Below are 17,162 nucleotides of genomic sequence, written 5' to 3' on the forward strand. Positions count from 1 at the left end.
TCAGGTCATGATCCTAGGCTGGTGGGATGGAGCCCTGCATTGGGCACTGAGCTGAGCATGGAGCCTGCTTGAGATTCTCTCTCCTCCCTCTGCCCCTCCCCAACTAGCGCCTGTGCGCTCTCTCTCTCTTTCTCCCTCAAAATAAATAAACATTAAACAAAAACAAAAACAAGCTAGGAGTGCCTCAATTCTGAATCCCTGTTGCCTAGCAGTTCCTGACATGCAGGAGGTACTTAATTTTGTTGAAGGAAAAAGATGAAGGAATGAATGTACTCTGAAGATGAGGTTCAGGTCATCTTTGGTTTCTCAAATTGTTTGGGTTTTCTGGAAGAGGGAGGCTCCTAGAAAATAATGTCCTCTGTTGGCTGGCAAGTTCTATTTTGAATTCAGAACTCCTCAGATACCTCTGGGAGCCGGGCAGAGAACCATGACTCTGGGTAGAAAATTAGGTGAGAAGTTCTGCTTTAGGGCCAAGCAGCAGCCGAAGCTGGCTCCTCCCTGAGGCCTGGGCAGCTGGAAGGGTTCCAGTGTCAGCTGAACTCACCCTGATGTCCAGGAACAGAGCATCCCCTAGGGGGATGCCACTGCTTCGCCACCACCCACATGGCTCTCACAGTGGCTGAGAGCCCCAACATAGACTGCTTCTCTTCTTGGGCACAGAGAGCTCAGATCTTTAGATCTCAGGGCAGGAAGGAACCTCCCTGGGCCCATCTTCTGTGTGGTAGCCATGAGAAGGAGCCCTGCAGATCTTCAGCTAAGGGCCTCAGCTGCTCCGCTCTGGAATCCCTGGGTGAGTCTGTGCTGAGGCCACACCTCCCACTGGGCTTCTCCCAGCGTGTGACTGAGAGCAGCAGGGATACTGAGGCAGTCCCATTCACGCTCTTGGAGGGCACCAAACTCCTCTGACAGATAGATAACTTTACAAAACTCTCCAAAGGCCTTGCTGAACCTTCTAGACAAGAAGTCTAGGATGCTTCCACTCAGCTCTTCTTCCCTCTTTCCTCCACTTGAGGTCAGACTATATCACAGTCCAATGACTCTCCAGCCTCCTCTGGCTCCCTCCCCATTTTCTTTCATGGTGGATGTAGCATGGCTCTCAGAGGACACACTGCTTCTCTACAGGACCGCACCTAAGTCATTGCCACCATGAGGGTCTCAGTCATACTCTAAAAGGACGTAGGTACACAATCCCACCATCTTCCTCCATCATGCACTTGGGCACCTCATGCTTCCTACATACAGTCCAAAGAGGAATCTGCAGGTCTAACCTAGCTTCCTTCTGCTGAGATGGAAGTCCAGACTCCCCCTCATGAAGAAAAAGAGCTGGACATCAGCCAGGACAGGTGGGACTCCAGAAGAAGCTGAGTACCTACCTCATCCCCCAGACAGGACTCAATCAGCAGGCCCCAGAAATCTGTAAAGGTGACCTTGTAGCCTTCCTGACTGCGCTGCCGAAGCTCCTCCTGGAATTTGCAGAGCTGGTCTGGGAATAGGGCAGGCATCTTGTCCTTGACCACATGCCTCCGCGCTTCAAATATGGCGGGCTCTAGGTTTTTGGAGGACCAGTCAGGGTCACGGTACAAGGTAGCCATGGTCCTGGAGACAGACAGGCATGGGGAGAGAACTGAGCCAGCCCTGGCCCAATCAACACCAGATCCTGGCCAGAAAGAAGGTGGACAGGTCATGGGAGACCCTGAACCACCAGGACAGAAGCCTGGAGGAAAGGGGTGAACATTATTACTCACAGTCACAATGGCAACCCTTTCCTGACCGCCTACCATGTGCCAGGTAGAGCATGTTGCTTACGAATGAAGACTCTCTGGGTGCTTAAGTGGCTCAGTTGGTAGAGAATCTGATTCTTGATTTCAACTCAGGTCATGATCTCATGGTTCATGGGATCAAGCCCTGCATTGGGCTCTGCACTGACAGCATGGAGCCTGCTTGGGACTCTCTCTTTCCCTCTCCCTCTGCCCCTCCCCTGTGCACTCTCTCTTTTCTCTCTCTCTCTCTCTCTCAAAATAAATAAAACAAATTTTTTTTAAAAAGTGAGGATTCTGGAACCAGGTCTTCCTGGTTCAAACCCAGACTCTGCCACTTACTAGCTGTGTAATCTTGGGCACGTTATCTAACTGCACCTCACATCGGTTTTCCCATCTGTGGAATGGAGAGAATTAGGATAATTGTACCTAACCTCACAGAGTTAATGTGAAGATTATACGAGTTCATGCAATTTAAAGTGGTTAGAACAGTAGCCGGCAAAGAGTAAATGCTGGGTCGTGGAGCGGTGAGGCCAACATTTGAACCCAGGCGTGGCTGATTCTTAATCCTGGACTCTTTCCAGTCTGCCACATTAATTCCCATAATTATGATGCCGGCTAAAGATTTATTTCCCCTTCTTCTTAACTTATAACTTATATGTGGGCAGTGGGAAAGGAGTGAAACAAAGACAGGAATCTCCTCAGCCCTGGGTCTCTGCCTCTTCGTGGCCTGGACCCAGCTTTTCTGTCTATGTCAGGACAGCACCCAGGATCCCATATCCTATGAGGGACTTTGTTTGTGGCTTCACTCTTGTCTGAACAGTGGCCTCTTCCTTCACAGGCCTTGTTTCTGGTCTGGAAACGTGGTGGGTAGTCAAGAGATTTCATCAACAAAAAGCACCCTGCTCTCCATAGATTCTCTCTTACTTTTACGTGTTTAAAAATCTTTCAAAACCATTACAAATGATTGATTTAAACATTAAAATTTTTTTTTTTTATTTTTTGAGAGACAGAGAGAGACAGAGCATAAGCAGGGGAGGGGAAGAGAGAGAAGGAGACACAGACTCCTTAGCAGGCTCCAGGCTCTGAGCTGTCAGCACAGAGCCCGACGCAGCGTTTGAATTCATGGACTGCGAGATCGTGACCTGAGTTGAAGTTGGACACTTAACTAAGTGAGCCCCCCAGGTGCCCCTAATTTGAAAAAAAATTTTTTATTTGACTGATTTTAAAGAACACTTCCCAGTGCTTCCCCAGGCCAGGAGACCCTCCCCCCATCCCACCCCCCTTCCCCTTTTATTCCTCCTAGTCTCCTGCTTGGTCCAGAAGTGCCAGGAGGATACAGCTTCCCCTCCACCCTGAGGAAGCAGGTTTTATCTCTTTAATGTACCACCCATGGGCAATGCCAATAAATGTCAGCTATCCTTCTGTCCCATCTGGGCTGAAGCCTCAGAGTTCCTGATGCACGAGCAGCCCTTGGTTTTCCTAGGGCAAGTTCACATCCATTGCTCAAGTGAGTTACCCAGAGCTCCTCCACGATGAGGAGTCATCAGTCCCTGACAGAAGATGCAGCCATGGCAGTCACAGGGCCCCTGCTGCCCTGGACCAGGGCTGTGTTATGTCATCAATGGGCCTCTTCTACCATAAAAACGTTAAAAATTATGTTTCATGATTATTGTACATAAACAAATATAATAATGTTATTTATTAAAACATTTCCTTCATCCTAGAAGTTCTTTTTTTTCCTGATCTTAAAAGAAAGGAAAGCATTTTTGTGGGCTTCTACAAGCATTGTGGGCCCTAGGCACTGTCACACTGGCTGGTCTCACCTTGAGGGGCTCACTCTCCTTGCTCAGAGAGTGAGCAAGAGAGCAAGGAGGTGGGAGCCTGAGGAAGCTGCCAGGGAAGAGGGAGGGGTGAGGATGGGAGTGGGCCAGTGTGTGCGTAGCCAGAGCTGGGCCAGCTCCCCCCAGCCTCAGAGACGTGGCATGGCTGCAGAGGGCACTGCATCCCGGCAGGATGGGGTCAGGGGCAGCAGTGGCTCACCCATAGCTGGCCACTGTGCTCCAGGGTCCCCGGCACAGCCTCAGGGTACCCAGTACTGGGAAAGCCTCTCACAGCTACCCCATGGGGTCAGTGCTATTGTTATCCCGCCTTTACAGATACAGAAACTGAGACTCAGAGAAGTCAAGCCTCTGCCCAGATCACGCAGCTCTAAGTGGTAGAGCTGCCCAGTCTTCTTGAGTCACCCTACTTTGGGGTGGGGAGAGCTTCCCCAGACACCCCAGGCCAGCCCATTTACTGCTTGCTCTAGGCTCCACCAGACAGTGGTCCCCAGCTCCTTACCAGGTGGCCCCTGACAGGCCAGTGATGTAGCTGGCACAGTTCAGGATGTTCAGCTTCTGCAGCCCCAGCAGGTGCCCGTACATGGCAGTCATGGATCTTGCTCCACCCCCAGTGGCCATGATGGCTATCAGTGGTACCTGGGAGCATACAGAGGGAGACTGTTGAGGCAATGCTGGGTAGGAGATGACATGGAGTGACAGACAGAAGCTTAGAAAGAACGGTGGAAGAGGGAAAGCTGGCTGGGAGGCACTGGACGACCTGAAAACAGCCTTTCAGAGTGATGGGCCACCCGGTGGGTCTAGATCTCTGCTCCACGCCCAATAGTTGGTGAGGATCTGAAGTCTCACACAGCTTGGCCAATCAGAGCATGGTGGCCAGAAGAGTTCTTAATGCTGCTAGTCTAGCCCTCACTTAACAGATGAAGACCCTGGGGTCCAGAGGGCCGAGTGACTTGCTTGAGAACCCAGCTAGCGTGCGATTCCCTAGTGGTCTCCTCTGGAGAAGGAATTGATATTAGGCCACCAGGCCCAGACCTGGCACATGGTAGGTGCTCAGTTTATCCTATCTGTGTAACAGCAGGAATCAATGAATTCTTGATATGGGAAGGAGCAAGGTTGTCACCTCTGGGTTTATACAGGATTAAGATGCCCTTGCTGTTTTTCCCCAAAGATGGGAGAGTGAGGGTTGTAAGACCCTTCTGTCGGCTCAAGGCCCATCACAGCCCTCCTCAGGCATAAGGTCTCCATCCTCTTGCCCAGGGTCAGCCTCAGGAGTCCGCACTTGGAGGGTGATCTGCTGCCCAAGGGGGTGTGGGCCTCAGTCCATACCAGCGAGGTGACACAGGGCTCTAACAAGGGCACACTTTCTGTCCCACGGGAAGAAAATGGCCCTGCGAGGGGAAGCTGCTTCTCTGTAGCTTCGGACTGCTGTTCCTTCTGGGAGGTTGTGCCTGTGTGCATATTTGGGGGGAGGGAGAAGTGAAGAACAAAGAGCCCAGGGCCTTTTGGGTGGAGGTGCTAGAGCCATTTTGTCCCCGTGTAAGGCACCCCTGGATCTGTTAGTGCATGGGGAGGGGCAGCTGGGGCTCCTGCCTTTCTCTCTCTGCTTTGCCCTCCCCTCCCTTTGCAAACACACAATTGAATCATCTCCAGCACAGCCCTCAGCTGGGCACCCAGGAAAGGCAGTGCTAAGGCTACCCTGGGGCAAAGGAGGGCTTGGGGGTGGCTGGCAAGGGGTAGTGTAGAAGGACTAGCTCGGTTCAGAGGGGGACTGGGCTGGGGCGGCAGACCTCTGCTTACCCACCTCGTCCGTATGCAGGTCCTCCTCCAGCTGCAACACCTGTTTCAGTGCGTCGGCCACCACCACCTTCCGCTTCTGCAGAAACTCCAGCTCTGCGGGGCACAGGCTGAAGCCCAGCCGCACGTCGAGTGGCTGGGGGCTACAGGTATAGAGGGCCTGGGCTAAGTGGGCCATGGAGAAGACATGGCTTTGGGGTCAGTTGGACATAGGCTTGAAGCCTGGTTCTGCCATATACCACCTCTGTGACCTTGGGCCTCCACTTCCTCATCTGTAAAATGGGGCTAATCATGCTGAACTCCCAGCACTGTCTTTGGCACTTTGTGAGCCTAATGAATGAGAAAGCCCCTGAAGCCTTAGATGAGGCACTCTAAACAGGTCCTTGACAAAATCAGTGACTCATGGAAACCTCTGCCTCCTCAGCACGATTTGGAAAGTCCAGAAAGGCTTCCCCCAAGTATCTTCTATAACCTGAGGCCAAACATGGGTAACAAGAAGCCCTGAGATCCTTGTGGCCAATCCCTGTGGTCCAGGCTCTATAGTAAGGGGTCTCCTGTGGAGCTCTCATTCTTTGGTAAGTTCTTCCTGCTCCTGGAGTTAATACTCTTTCTGTGTGCTTTGCAACTGACAAAAACCTTTCATGGTCATTGTCACCCTATCATCCCCACAGGTCTGCAAGGCAGTGGGGCACGAGTTGTCTCTGCATGTCTAATAGTTGCCTTATTTTTATCACATCCCTTCCCTACCCAAGTCCAGGCTCCTGGCCTGGCAGTCAAGACCCTACCTGATCTGCCCAACTGCACATTTTTCTACTTCTTGGATGGGGTCTGTTGGCTCTCAGAGCCCAGAAGCAGTCCCAGTTCTGAGTCTTTCTGCAGCCCTTGGCTTCACCAGAAGATTCCTCCATCTGCCTACTTATGTCTCTTGTGTACTCCCAGGTTCAGCTCCCCAGGCACTCTGGGTGAATGGATCTTGACAATTTCTGACCTAAGTCATACACAGTGGCCTGAGTCTAACCAGATCACATGTTCTGGAAGGCAGAGCCTGGGACCTCTGCTGTCATGTTTCCTCCACATTGAGCATAGTCTTACAGACACAACTGTGAGGAATTAACACCTTCCTTGGCCTCAACAAAAAATAAACAACGAAACAACAGCAGGCGATATTTGCTGAGTGTCCCCCTTGTCAGAGAGATCACTGAGTACTTCACATGTGTTCTCTGGACATGTGTTCACTGGGTCATCAGAGCAAGACAAAAGTGGACAGTATTCTTGGTTTTGCTCAAATTTATAGATGAGAAAAACTGAGACCTAGAGAGGTTAAATAACTTGTCCAAAGGCAAATAGCTAATCAAATTGTAAATGGTCACTTGATATTTGACAAGGGTGCCAAGACAATTCAAAGGGGGAAAAGAATAGTCTCAACAAATGGGGCTGGGACAACTTGACATCCACATGCAAAAGAATGAAGCCAGATCCCTGTTCAGGCTCTATGTATAAAGTAACTCAAACTCGGTCATAGACCTAAGTGTGAGAACTAAAAGTATAAAACTCTTAGAAGAAAACATGGGAGTAAATCTTCCTGACCTTGGATTAGGCAATGGTTTTTGAAATCTGACACCCAAGGCACAGGTGACAGAAGAAGAAATACAGATACACTGTGGGTTTCACAAACGTAAAAACAGCCTTGCTTCCAAGGACAATATCAAGAACGTAAAAAGACAGGGGTGCCTGGGGGGCTCAGTTGGATAAGAGTCCAACTCTTGATTTCAGCTCAGGTCATTATCTAATTGTTGTGAGATCGAGCCCCGTGCTGGGCTCTGCAATGGGCATGGAACCTGCTTAAGGTTCTGCACGTGCATGCTCTCTCTCTCTCTCCCTTGCTCTCTCTCTCTCTCTTTCAAGATAAACAAGAAGAATGTAAAAAGACAAGCTCCAGAATAGGAGAAAATATTTGCAAATCACATATATGACAAGGGACTTGTATCCAGAATATAAAAAGAACTCTTACAACATAACAATAAAAGGCAAATAACCAATTTTAAAAATGGACAAATGATTAGGAGAATAGATATTTCTCCAAAAAAGATCTAAAAATGGCCTAAAAGCCTATGAAAAGATGCTCAATCTCCGTGGCTATCAAGGACATGCAAATCAAAACCACATTTCACCCCCTGGGATGAATGAGTCAGAAGGACAGGCAGAAAGAGGGTACTTTACCAGGGTGTAGACTTCATGTGTAACTCACAGTTCTCACCCTGGGAAGTGAAAGATGAACAGCTTTGCAGAGGTGACAACTTAGAGCCAAGTGGTCCCAACCAACGAAGTGGAATCTCACTATACTGTCCACCCCGACTTGACTCAGCACACACGTGTGCACACACATACACACATGGGCACGCTACCCTCACCCCCTCTTCTGGATTCCCTCTGCGACCCTCCACTCAACCTCTACGCATTCTCTTTGACTCGACACAGTGTCGCTTGCAGCCTCCTATCCCACAAAACTCCTCTGTCCCACCTGAGAGACCTCCATGCATCCCTGTCCCCCAGGCTCTCCCCATCTCTCTGCTGCAGGAGCTTCGGGCTAAGCTGCTTGAGGGGGGGGCGGGGGGGCCCGTCTTGCACCCAGGCCCTTACCACCGGCAGTGTCACTGCCTGGCCATCAGGAAGGCAATCGAGGGACTGGCAGACAGGGCTGTTCTTGCACGCACAGCAGCAGCAGAGCTGGAAGGAAGGGCAGGTTCTGTGAGGGGTGAGGGGCTCCTCTGGCAGCCCCACCAGCACCAGTGCCCCACGCCATCCCCACTGCCACTGGCCTGTACCCCACAGCTCCACTGGCTCTTGGGCACCTCCACGTGCATCTGAGGCTGGAAGTACTTGGGGTAGTGGAAGCAGGCCGGGTTTGGGCAGCAGGGCTCCCGGCAGGGTGAGACACGCTGGGTGTGCTCAAAGGACTCCTTCACTGTCACCAGGAGGTCCTTCGCTAGAAGAGAGGACAAGAGACTTGAGCTCCTAGAAGGTCCTCCGCCCCACCCCCATCCTGGACCAGGAAAATGCCAAGTTGGAGGGACCCAGGACAGGGGTGGACAAGCATCGAGGGCCCTGGTTAAAATGCATCAGAGTCTTATTCTGTAGGGCAGCGCAGGGCCCAGGAATCTGCAATTAACAAGACTGTGTGTGATACTGACAGATGAGGTTCCCAAAGAGCACTGAGATACTGAGTCCTCTGGACTGGTCCCCCTGGGCCCTGCTTCTGCAGGTCACCCTCCTACTACAGTGAAAGCAGGACCTCACCACACCGCCAGTTCCGGGCATGGGTCCTTCCTCTCTCCCTCTCCCAGGTCTGTGTGGCCAAGCTGCTCTTCTCTCTTGGGACAGGCCTAGAAGACTTGAATGGGTGAGATGACGTGGAGCAGTGAACTAAAGAGTCTTGTAATTGCAGATCTCTTTGGTCCCTGCTGGCCATAAAATGCTAGGACCTCTATGAATTATAATCTGACCAGAGGAAGGGGCGCAGCTAGAGGAGCCCTGGGTGTTGCCAGGGGCTGCCTGACCCAGGAGCCACTGGTCTGGCAGGAGCGCAGGGCAGACTGGTGTGGGCACAGTGGGCAGTGTTGTGCTACTGATCTCAGCCCAGGGCACTCTTCAGGCCTGAGAGGTTCTGAAGGTCATGCGGGTACCTAGAAGAGCATGCTCCTTCCAGAGCAGAGGTGGGGAGGGGGGGGACAGGTTCATGACCGCTGAGGGTGGGATGATCCCCGAGGAGCCCCAGCCAAGCTCTGTTCTGACTGAGCCTAGGGCAGCCATGGGAGGAAATGCTACCTGTCCCCTCAACTTGCAGCAGAGGGGGTCAAAGGACTCACTTTTCTTGCTCTTCTTCTGCCTCCTGGATTCTGCATGAACCTCCAGGCAGGAGACTTGTCGAGACTGAAACAAAGGAAGGGAGGGTCAGTCTGAGCACAAGCTGTCCCCTCCCCCTGCCAGACTAAAGGGAGGAGATGAAGAATGAGGGAATAAATTCAGCACTGGGCTGATTTTGGTCTGACTCCAGGGAACAATGGTGCTGACCCCATTTCCTGCACCCAACCAAGGCTTGTCATCTCATTAAGAGATGGAGTATTTGAAAATGAAGCTGTCCTGAAAAATCTAGGCTGTAAGGTCACCGTTTACTATTGGGCCATGTTCTCAGCTATAGGTCAGGGATGGAACCTGAGTAATTTGGTCCAAAATAAAAAGAGGGAAGATTCCACTGTGAGCTTTGGAAGTGAGAGCTTCCAACAAAACATTCTTCTAAAAGTCATATTCCTTTGCCACAAACTCCCAAAGGCTGATTTGGCAGGGGGAGAGATCTCTTTGAATCCTGAGGTGTTTTATGCATTTAACTGTAGTGTTTGGACCAATAGGTGAATTATGAAAATATTTTAAATACCGAGCTTGTGGTTATAGAGGAATTGGAGCTGGGGGGAAATGCTGGGGGGAGGCTGCTTCCAAGTGGGTGCTTTTATTGGGGAGGCTCCCAAGGGGAGGGGTTGTCCTTGTGGGACACAAGGGACACGCCCTTGTGGGCCCTGGATGCTGGGCCAGGATGAGGGATGTCCCAGTTCCTTCCTCCCCCCGAAGCAGGGGCCCAGTCTCTGCCCCACCCATCCAAGCCCCACATCGGCCTGCTTTAGTTAGTCTGACTCCTGGTGGCCTCTGGGACATGGGCTCAAGTTCTGTTCCCTGGGAGCAGCAGCCATATGTGACCTCTGGAGCCACAGGAACCTGGAAGGACACTTACCACCAGCACGCCATTGGTGACGAGGGTCTCCGGTGGAAAGGGACTGGAAAACAAAATGAGAACTCCTAGTCAGTTCTATCATTCTTGCCTGATTTCTCACAAAGGTGTTGAAGAACCTAAATAGGGTCAATAATGAGACAGGAGAGCCTCCCTGATCTTTACGAAAAATAGCAGCTGAAGAAACATTAGATCTGTGGATTGTCAAGGAGAAAAGTGGCAAACTTTTAAATAGGATAGGAAAAAATAAATGTACAGGATGGAAGAAGGAGAAGAGTTCCTTTTTTTCCCCCCCTTTTTACAGGGATAACTTCTTTATGCCCAGCTATAGGGAGCAATGAGGATTAACAGGTAGCAGGGAAGGGCCTAAGCTCACCCACTGCAGCAGATGTAAATAGTTCTGGTGGCAAAAATGACCCATTCTCCTTTCTGTGCTTTATTTAATTCACACATTTAACAAACATTTATGACCCAGCCAGAGAGGGGCCTGGTGAATATAAAATGTCTTCATGTTATAAAGTCAAGAACATAAGCCTCCAAGGTTACAATTGGTCTAGGGGAGTCCACAGCCTCCCTTGCCAAAATTAGGCCCAAGGTGACTCTGTCTTCAGATCACCTCTTATTACCAATTTTGACATGGTTCATTTTGCAAGCTACAAGGAATTTTTCCCCCTAGAAGTCTTGTTGAATCAAGAACTGGACAAGAGAGCCCAGATTTTCTTCAATGGGAGACAGTTGATTTTAATTTGTCAGTCGCCGTTGATAGGAAATGAGGCACCTCAAAGAGTTCCAAGAGCCTCTAGGCAGAGACCTGTTGGAGTGGAGTTTGATAAACCTACTTGTTCCCCTCCCCCTGCTCCTTGAAAGATCCAGGAGTGTGTGTTGGGGGGCTGCTCAGCCCTACCAAGGCTATGGAGGGGAGTCAGCTGCCCGATCTGCCCAATCACAAGGCACACTGCCATCCTGGGCAGACTACTCCCCTCCCCTCCCCTTTCCCTTCTCCCCTTCTCTCTTTGTCCTCTTCTCTTTCCTATCCTCCAACTCTGGGGCCTAATTCTACTTGAGTTCCCAGAATAGTCATATCTCCAAGACCCTGGATCATTTTCCTAATTGAAAATGATGGGAAATAACTCCATATATTGAGTTATCCTCTTGAGCATCCCCTTGATGTGGTTCTAGAGGTGGGTGCAGAGGGGGACAGGCTGTTTCAGGCCAGGGTTTGGGGAAGTTTGTTCTAATAATTTGGGGTTGAGGAGGAGATACCCTGGACCTGATCTCTTTCTCAGCCTGGCCTCTACAAGGCCCCATCACCATGTGGCAGGAATTCTTCCCAGAGGCCTCTCTGAGGAATGCGAGGGAGCTGAGGCAGGTAATTTGGCCAGAATTCTTGATCTTTGAAGCAATACTGATGTCAGTAGAATAGGGTCAGTAGGGGTGGGACCCAGCACCTACAGTATTTAGAAGCCCTCAAGAGATTCTGATGCACAGTTTGGGGTATCAGGGTTAAAAGTGCAAGAGGGGGGGCTTAGTCGGTTAAGCGTCCGACTTTCCCGTAGGTCATGATCTCACGGTTCGTGGGTTCGGGCCCCGCGTCGGGCTCTGTGCTGACTGCCAGCTCAGAGCCTGGAGCCTGTTTCAGTCTGTGACTCCCTCTCTCTCTGACCCTCCCCTGCTCACGCTGTCTCTCTCTCTCTCTCTCCTAGAAATAAATAAAAAAAACATTAAAAAAAAAAAAGTACAAGAGGGGAGGGCAGCCAAAAGACAGACCATGCTCTGAAATGCCTGTGCCTGGAGCCACTGGAGAGTCAGGACTTTGGTGAGGTCCTAGGGGGCTAGGGCCTACTCACCTCTCCTCCAGCAGGAACTCTACCTCCAGCTCTTCCATGCCCTGGGGGGATAAAAGGAAGGCAGCTGTGAGCTGGGGCTATACCTGTCTTGCCCAGAATATGTCCCTTTAGTTTCTGCCCCCAGCTTCCCATTGCCCTCCTGGCTTCCCAAGGGGCTCAGCACCTGGGTCAAGAGAGAGCTGAGCTGTTGCCCCCAGCAAGCTCAACTCGGAAGGATAGGGGCTCCTTCCTTCATCTATTCCTTCACACTTCTTGTTGTATAATTTCAGAAAGTTGTGACTTCATCGGACGTTAATTTCCCTGCCAGAATGTAATTCAGGCAAGAGCAAGGAGACTTATTCTCTGCTGTGTTCCCAGTGCCGAGAACAGTGCCTGCCCCATAGTAGGAAATAAAGTATCGGTTGTATAATTGAATTGATAATATCCTGGTCTTTTCCAGCTCTGACTTTCTCTGATTTGCAGCTTTACTCTTCTTTTCCCTCATCTGTCCTCTGTTCCCTGGGCCACCCCTACAGCAGGACTCTGAGAGAAGAAAGGGACATCTTCATTTTGGTACATCTCCATTTTGTGCTGGGAACAGTGCTAGGTGTCTTAATGGTGTTTTCCCATTTCAGTGCCACAAAGAACCTAAGTGATAGGTATCATCATTGCCATTGGATAGATGAGGAAACAGAATACAGAGGAATCAAATAAATTCTGCAAGGTTACACAGCTAGTAAGCATAGCACTGGGATTGACCCATCAGTACTACCTTTTCCTGACTTGGTGACACAGAGAGAAGCCCATAGAATGGCATCATGGAAATAACCAGCTGCTCCTCATGAGGCAGGAGCCTGGGGAACTGGACACCTGCACCCACCTCTGGGTTGACTGGGAACTTCATATGGGTTTTCTTTCGGAAGCAGAGCTTGGTGAGGTCATAGAGAATTGTCATCAGGTGGTCATTTGGTGTCACTGTGTCTTCATCACAGATGCTCAGCTCTAGCACGTTCTAGGGGGAAAGGAAGGGTGCAAGTCTGGTTACTGTGTCTGCATGGACCTGTTCCCTAGCAAGGAGGTAGGTCTGAGGGCTAGGGGAACAGCATGGAGGTCCTTGCTCAAGTATGAGAGACATTTTTAGAAAAATGAACTCAAGGGTTGGGGGTACTGTTTATACCCTCCTTCCAACTCTCTTAAGACTTCCTGACACTATTCTCTGATTCTTCTGGAGAATTTTGCTCTTTTGCAAGGTTGGGAAGGGCCTGTGAAGTATGAGGGATGCCAATTCACCTGGGGGAATGATGGAAGGGCAGAGCAAGCAAGATCCTTGCCAATTCAGGGAAGCTAATACCTTAACACTCCAGCTGCATAATGTGGCAGGTTACAGGGATTCTCATACTTGGTGGCCTTGGGGTAAAGTGTTTGAACTCTGTCCTTTGGTTCATCAGCTCCTAACAAAGTCTTATTAGTGGTTCCAAAGCTGCATGTTAAGAGTTGAACAGCTACCCTGTCATCTGGCTGAACACTAAGGTCAGGGTTTTGGGTGACATGGATTAGCCTCTGAGGCCTCTTGTTCCAAGGATCCTGGGAGATGTGGGTTGGGGCTGGGTTTGCCTCTTTGGTCCCTATCAGGTGGACATAAGGTGGTCTGGAGGTTCCCTACTGAATGAAATCTTCTAGAAACACAGACCCTAGAACTAACCCCACATATTCCTATGAGCAGCCCCATAGCTCTTTAGACAAAGGAAGTCCAAATTCTGATTTCAAGATGGAAGACTGAGCCCATGCCAAAATCCCCCTCCCTTACCCAAACCATAAATATGATAGAAGAGATATTTTTATAGTAACAAATATAAAGCCCTTCTTGAAAGTAAAGAGATCTCATCATGAGCCAGAAATAAAGAATCACCCTAAAATATGGAAGCAGTAAGCTAGAGATGTCAGGCCTCGAGTGTCCCAAGACTGGGATTGATACGTTCAAGATGAAGCCAAGTTTGTTTTAAGAGGACTCTGCTCAGAATGCTCAAGGGAGAATTCTCCCATAGAAGATGTGAACACAACTTAGAATCACCATATGTCTGAGGAAGGCCAACACCATGAAACAACAACTCAACAAACGAAAGAACAGACGCTCAAGGAATTAGAAATAATAAAGCCTTCTAAAAAGGATTTAAGAAAGGGAAAACACTCTGGCTGGAATTGGACTGGCCTTAGACCTAGTGAATAGAATGGCCCTTCCCATCCATGTATTCTCCTACTTGGAGCATGTTCTGGAAGCCCACTCAGTTTTGTGGCAGGGACCACCAGTTTCCAGCAATGATTAGGCAGAAGGACGAGAGAGAAAGGAAAGAAGGCAGAAGGATACGTAGATTCAGAGGGACAAACACAAGGCAGGCCTAATAAGGAGTGGGTGAGCGGGAAGATGGGTTGCTAGGAGGAGAAGAAGGTGTGAGGAAAATAGACATAAGGACACATAAGTCAACAGAAGAACAAGCTGGCATGGAGGGGAACTGAAATGTAGGCAGACCTGACAGGTGTTGTCCTCTGAGTCTCACCTTCACTTGGCTCTGGATCTGGAAGCTGAAGGTTTCATTCCACTCCGGGTTTGGGCAGTTGGAGATGGTCCTAGTCCTCAGCCTTTCATGAGAAGCAGTGGGCAGCCAGAGGCTCACAAAGCAGTCTGTCTGGCTCACTGTCCAAGGAAGACAAGGGTTGGGGGGAAATGTGGGGAATAAACCCCAGGCCATAGAGGAGAGCGTAAAGTCAGAATGGAACTTCAGGCAAGATGATTCCAGAGCAAGCCCTTGTCTCAGCTTCAGCCTTTGTCCTCCCCTCCTGACTCATGGGTCTGACTCTCCAGAGACCCTTGTCCCAGAACCTCGAGAAGGCCATAGCCTGCAGGCTAGAAAATTCACAGAGGGTGATTCAGGACCCATTGATCGTGCTCACAGACATTGATGGTTTCTGGTTCTTTTCAGAAGCATCCTGGCTTTTTGAGCAAATGCTTGCTTGCTAGATTGAGACAAGGTATGGCCACACGGTTTTCCCTCTGCCAGGGGAAGAGCTGAAGGACCAGCCCCACAGAGTCCAATTTAACTCTTGCTTAGCCCAAGGTGCCAGGGAAACCAAAGTAGGGCTCTATTCTCCCACTGGGCTGCTGAGAAGCAAAGATTAGAAAGAGCACAGTCTGGGGCACTGGGTGGCTCAGTTGGTTAACCTTCTGACTCTGGCACAGGTCATGATCTCATGGTTCATGAGTTCGAGCCCCAAGTCAGGCTCTGCACTGACAGTGCCAAGTCTGCTTCAGATTCTTTCTCCTTCTCAGAACAATCTAGAAGCAAGGACCACAATTTGCATATGACTTAATGTCTCAACTGCAGCTACCAGGCTCTTCATACCTACACGAGTCTCCCAGAATGAGGAAGGTGACCCAAGAAGCCTGAGGCTGTGTCCTTTTTTTTTTTTTTTTTTTTTCCTCTCATTTGAAATGGACAACTCAGGGGTAATATTGCTGGATGTGATGTGGAGAAAGGACAAAGGCTTTATTCTTAGAAGGCTCTCCCAAAGTAGAGAAAAGCCTCTCAGGTCTTCTAGCTGGAGCAGCAGAAGGTATAGGGTGAGCTCCCTCCATCCATTCTATCTGGAAGGAGGGAGGAAGAGGTGCCATGACTGCCATGGTCATTCCTCGGGCAATCTGCTGGAGTAATTCGCAGGTACACACCAGGTTTGTAGAAAATGTAAAAGTCAATACAATCTCCAGTGTCAGAGAGTCCTCTAGATGGTGACGCTGCTATGAAGCTAGGAGTTTCGTTCTGATAGGACTGATCCAAACTAGTTCATAGTTATTAGTAATATCCCTCTGGACTGACTGATCTCACACTGTCACTACACTGAGAACATTATCAGAAGTAAGAACCACAGTTTACATCATAAACATCCCTAGCTTCTGATTTCATCTCCAATATCTGATTAATCTTTGAGGGCTCACCATTCAGTGAATTGGAATTCATGGCTCTCTTCCCACTGAATAAAGGTAAGATGACACCGCCTTTTAGAGGCCATAATCACTTAATCCAGACACAAAGAATGACCAAAACCCAGAGGACTGTAGAGAAAATGATGACTTCCTCCATGCCCAACCTGCTCCTCTTCACTGTCAACTTAGGTGTCCGGGCCAGACACCAGATATTGTCCTTGGCTCTTACATGGCATCAGATTAACTCCTCTGGCCTCTCCAACCTCACCCACTTCTTACTTGCACTGCCACTGCCTTGGTACAGGCCACCATCACCTCTCCTCCCATGTCCCACCCTTCTGCTGGCTAGCCCCTTCAGGTTTCAGGAAGAGCCTCCACTGGAAGCCTTGTCTGAGTCCCCAGCTCTGGGCCAGGTGGTCCTCCTAGCTTAGAGGCTCTGCTCCTCTCCTGGCAGGGCACTGGCTACACCACTCCACAATGTGGGTCAGAATGTCTCCACTGCACCATGAACACCAAGAAGCACTGGAGTCCGTGTGTTGGCACTTGCTAGACATTTGTTGAATAAATGAATTGAGTGGAAAAGCCCCACTTCCTGCTTTAGAGCACTGTATCAAATTTTAGGTTGGGGCACCACACATATAGGTAAGTAAGCTGGATGTCCAATTGCTTTGTCTATAGGGAGACTCCCCAGGAATCTCCTGGAACCTCTCTGTTGGCTTCTCCTGGACACTAGCCATTCCTCCCCAGCCTGAAACATTGTCCTCAGATTTGCCTCCCATACAGTAGGAGCCTGCAGACAGAGACTCCACCAACTCTATACCCCTCTGCTTAGCATGATTTGATTGACTCTGTAAAGGCCCCTTTGCCTCTAAAATCCCTTTCCTATTATCAGTCTATGCCTACAATTCTCCCATTAAGCCCATGAAATAAAATCTCCGTATTTTTCGCCTAAGGTTTAAATGTCTAGTTAAGATACAAATATTCCTGGAAGAGACAGGATTGATCAGATACCCACACTTCAAGCACTGATTTGTTTTTCAGGTCTTTCCGCAATATGGGAAAGGAGAGTGAAATCCTGGAGAGGGAGAGATGATTTGGTGGAGCAAGGCCAGCGGCGGCCCAGATGAAAATCTGGAGCAGGAGTCATTATCTAACTATAAAGAGAGAGACCAGCATGTTGGTAAT

General features: G+C 49.7%; 1 protein-coding gene across 1 annotated transcript in view; it reads right to left on the reverse strand.

The window, feature by feature from the left end:
- PLA2G4E (phospholipase A2 group IVE) overlaps window positions 1-17,162 on the reverse strand; it is a 56,354-nt gene that overhangs the window by 8,418 nt on the left and 30,774 nt on the right. The window contains exons 3-13 of the mRNA XM_039232869.1: window positions 14,557-14,693; window positions 12,882-13,013; window positions 12,023-12,063; window positions 10,179-10,221; window positions 9,262-9,325; window positions 8,221-8,381; window positions 8,036-8,122; window positions 7,616-7,653; window positions 5,403-5,538; window positions 4,101-4,237; window positions 1,374-1,596 (exon numbers count right to left, since the gene is read on the reverse strand). Coding sequence (XP_039088800.1) covers window positions 1,374-1,596; window positions 4,101-4,237; window positions 5,403-5,538; window positions 7,616-7,653; window positions 8,036-8,122; window positions 8,221-8,381; window positions 9,262-9,325; window positions 10,179-10,221; window positions 12,023-12,063; window positions 12,882-13,013; window positions 14,557-14,693 — 1,199 coding nt within the window. The remainder of the gene's footprint in view (window positions 1-1,373; window positions 1,597-4,100; window positions 4,238-5,402; window positions 5,539-7,615; window positions 7,654-8,035; window positions 8,123-8,220; window positions 8,382-9,261; window positions 9,326-10,178; window positions 10,222-12,022; window positions 12,064-12,881; window positions 13,014-14,556; window positions 14,694-17,162) is intronic.

This window comes from Hyaena hyaena, unplaced genomic scaffold (assembly GCF_003009895.1).
Source record: "Hyaena hyaena isolate Hyena2069 unplaced genomic scaffold, ASM300989v1 scaffold_70, whole genome shotgun sequence".
NCBI lineage: Eukaryota > Metazoa > Chordata > Mammalia > Carnivora > Hyaenidae > Hyaena > Hyaena hyaena.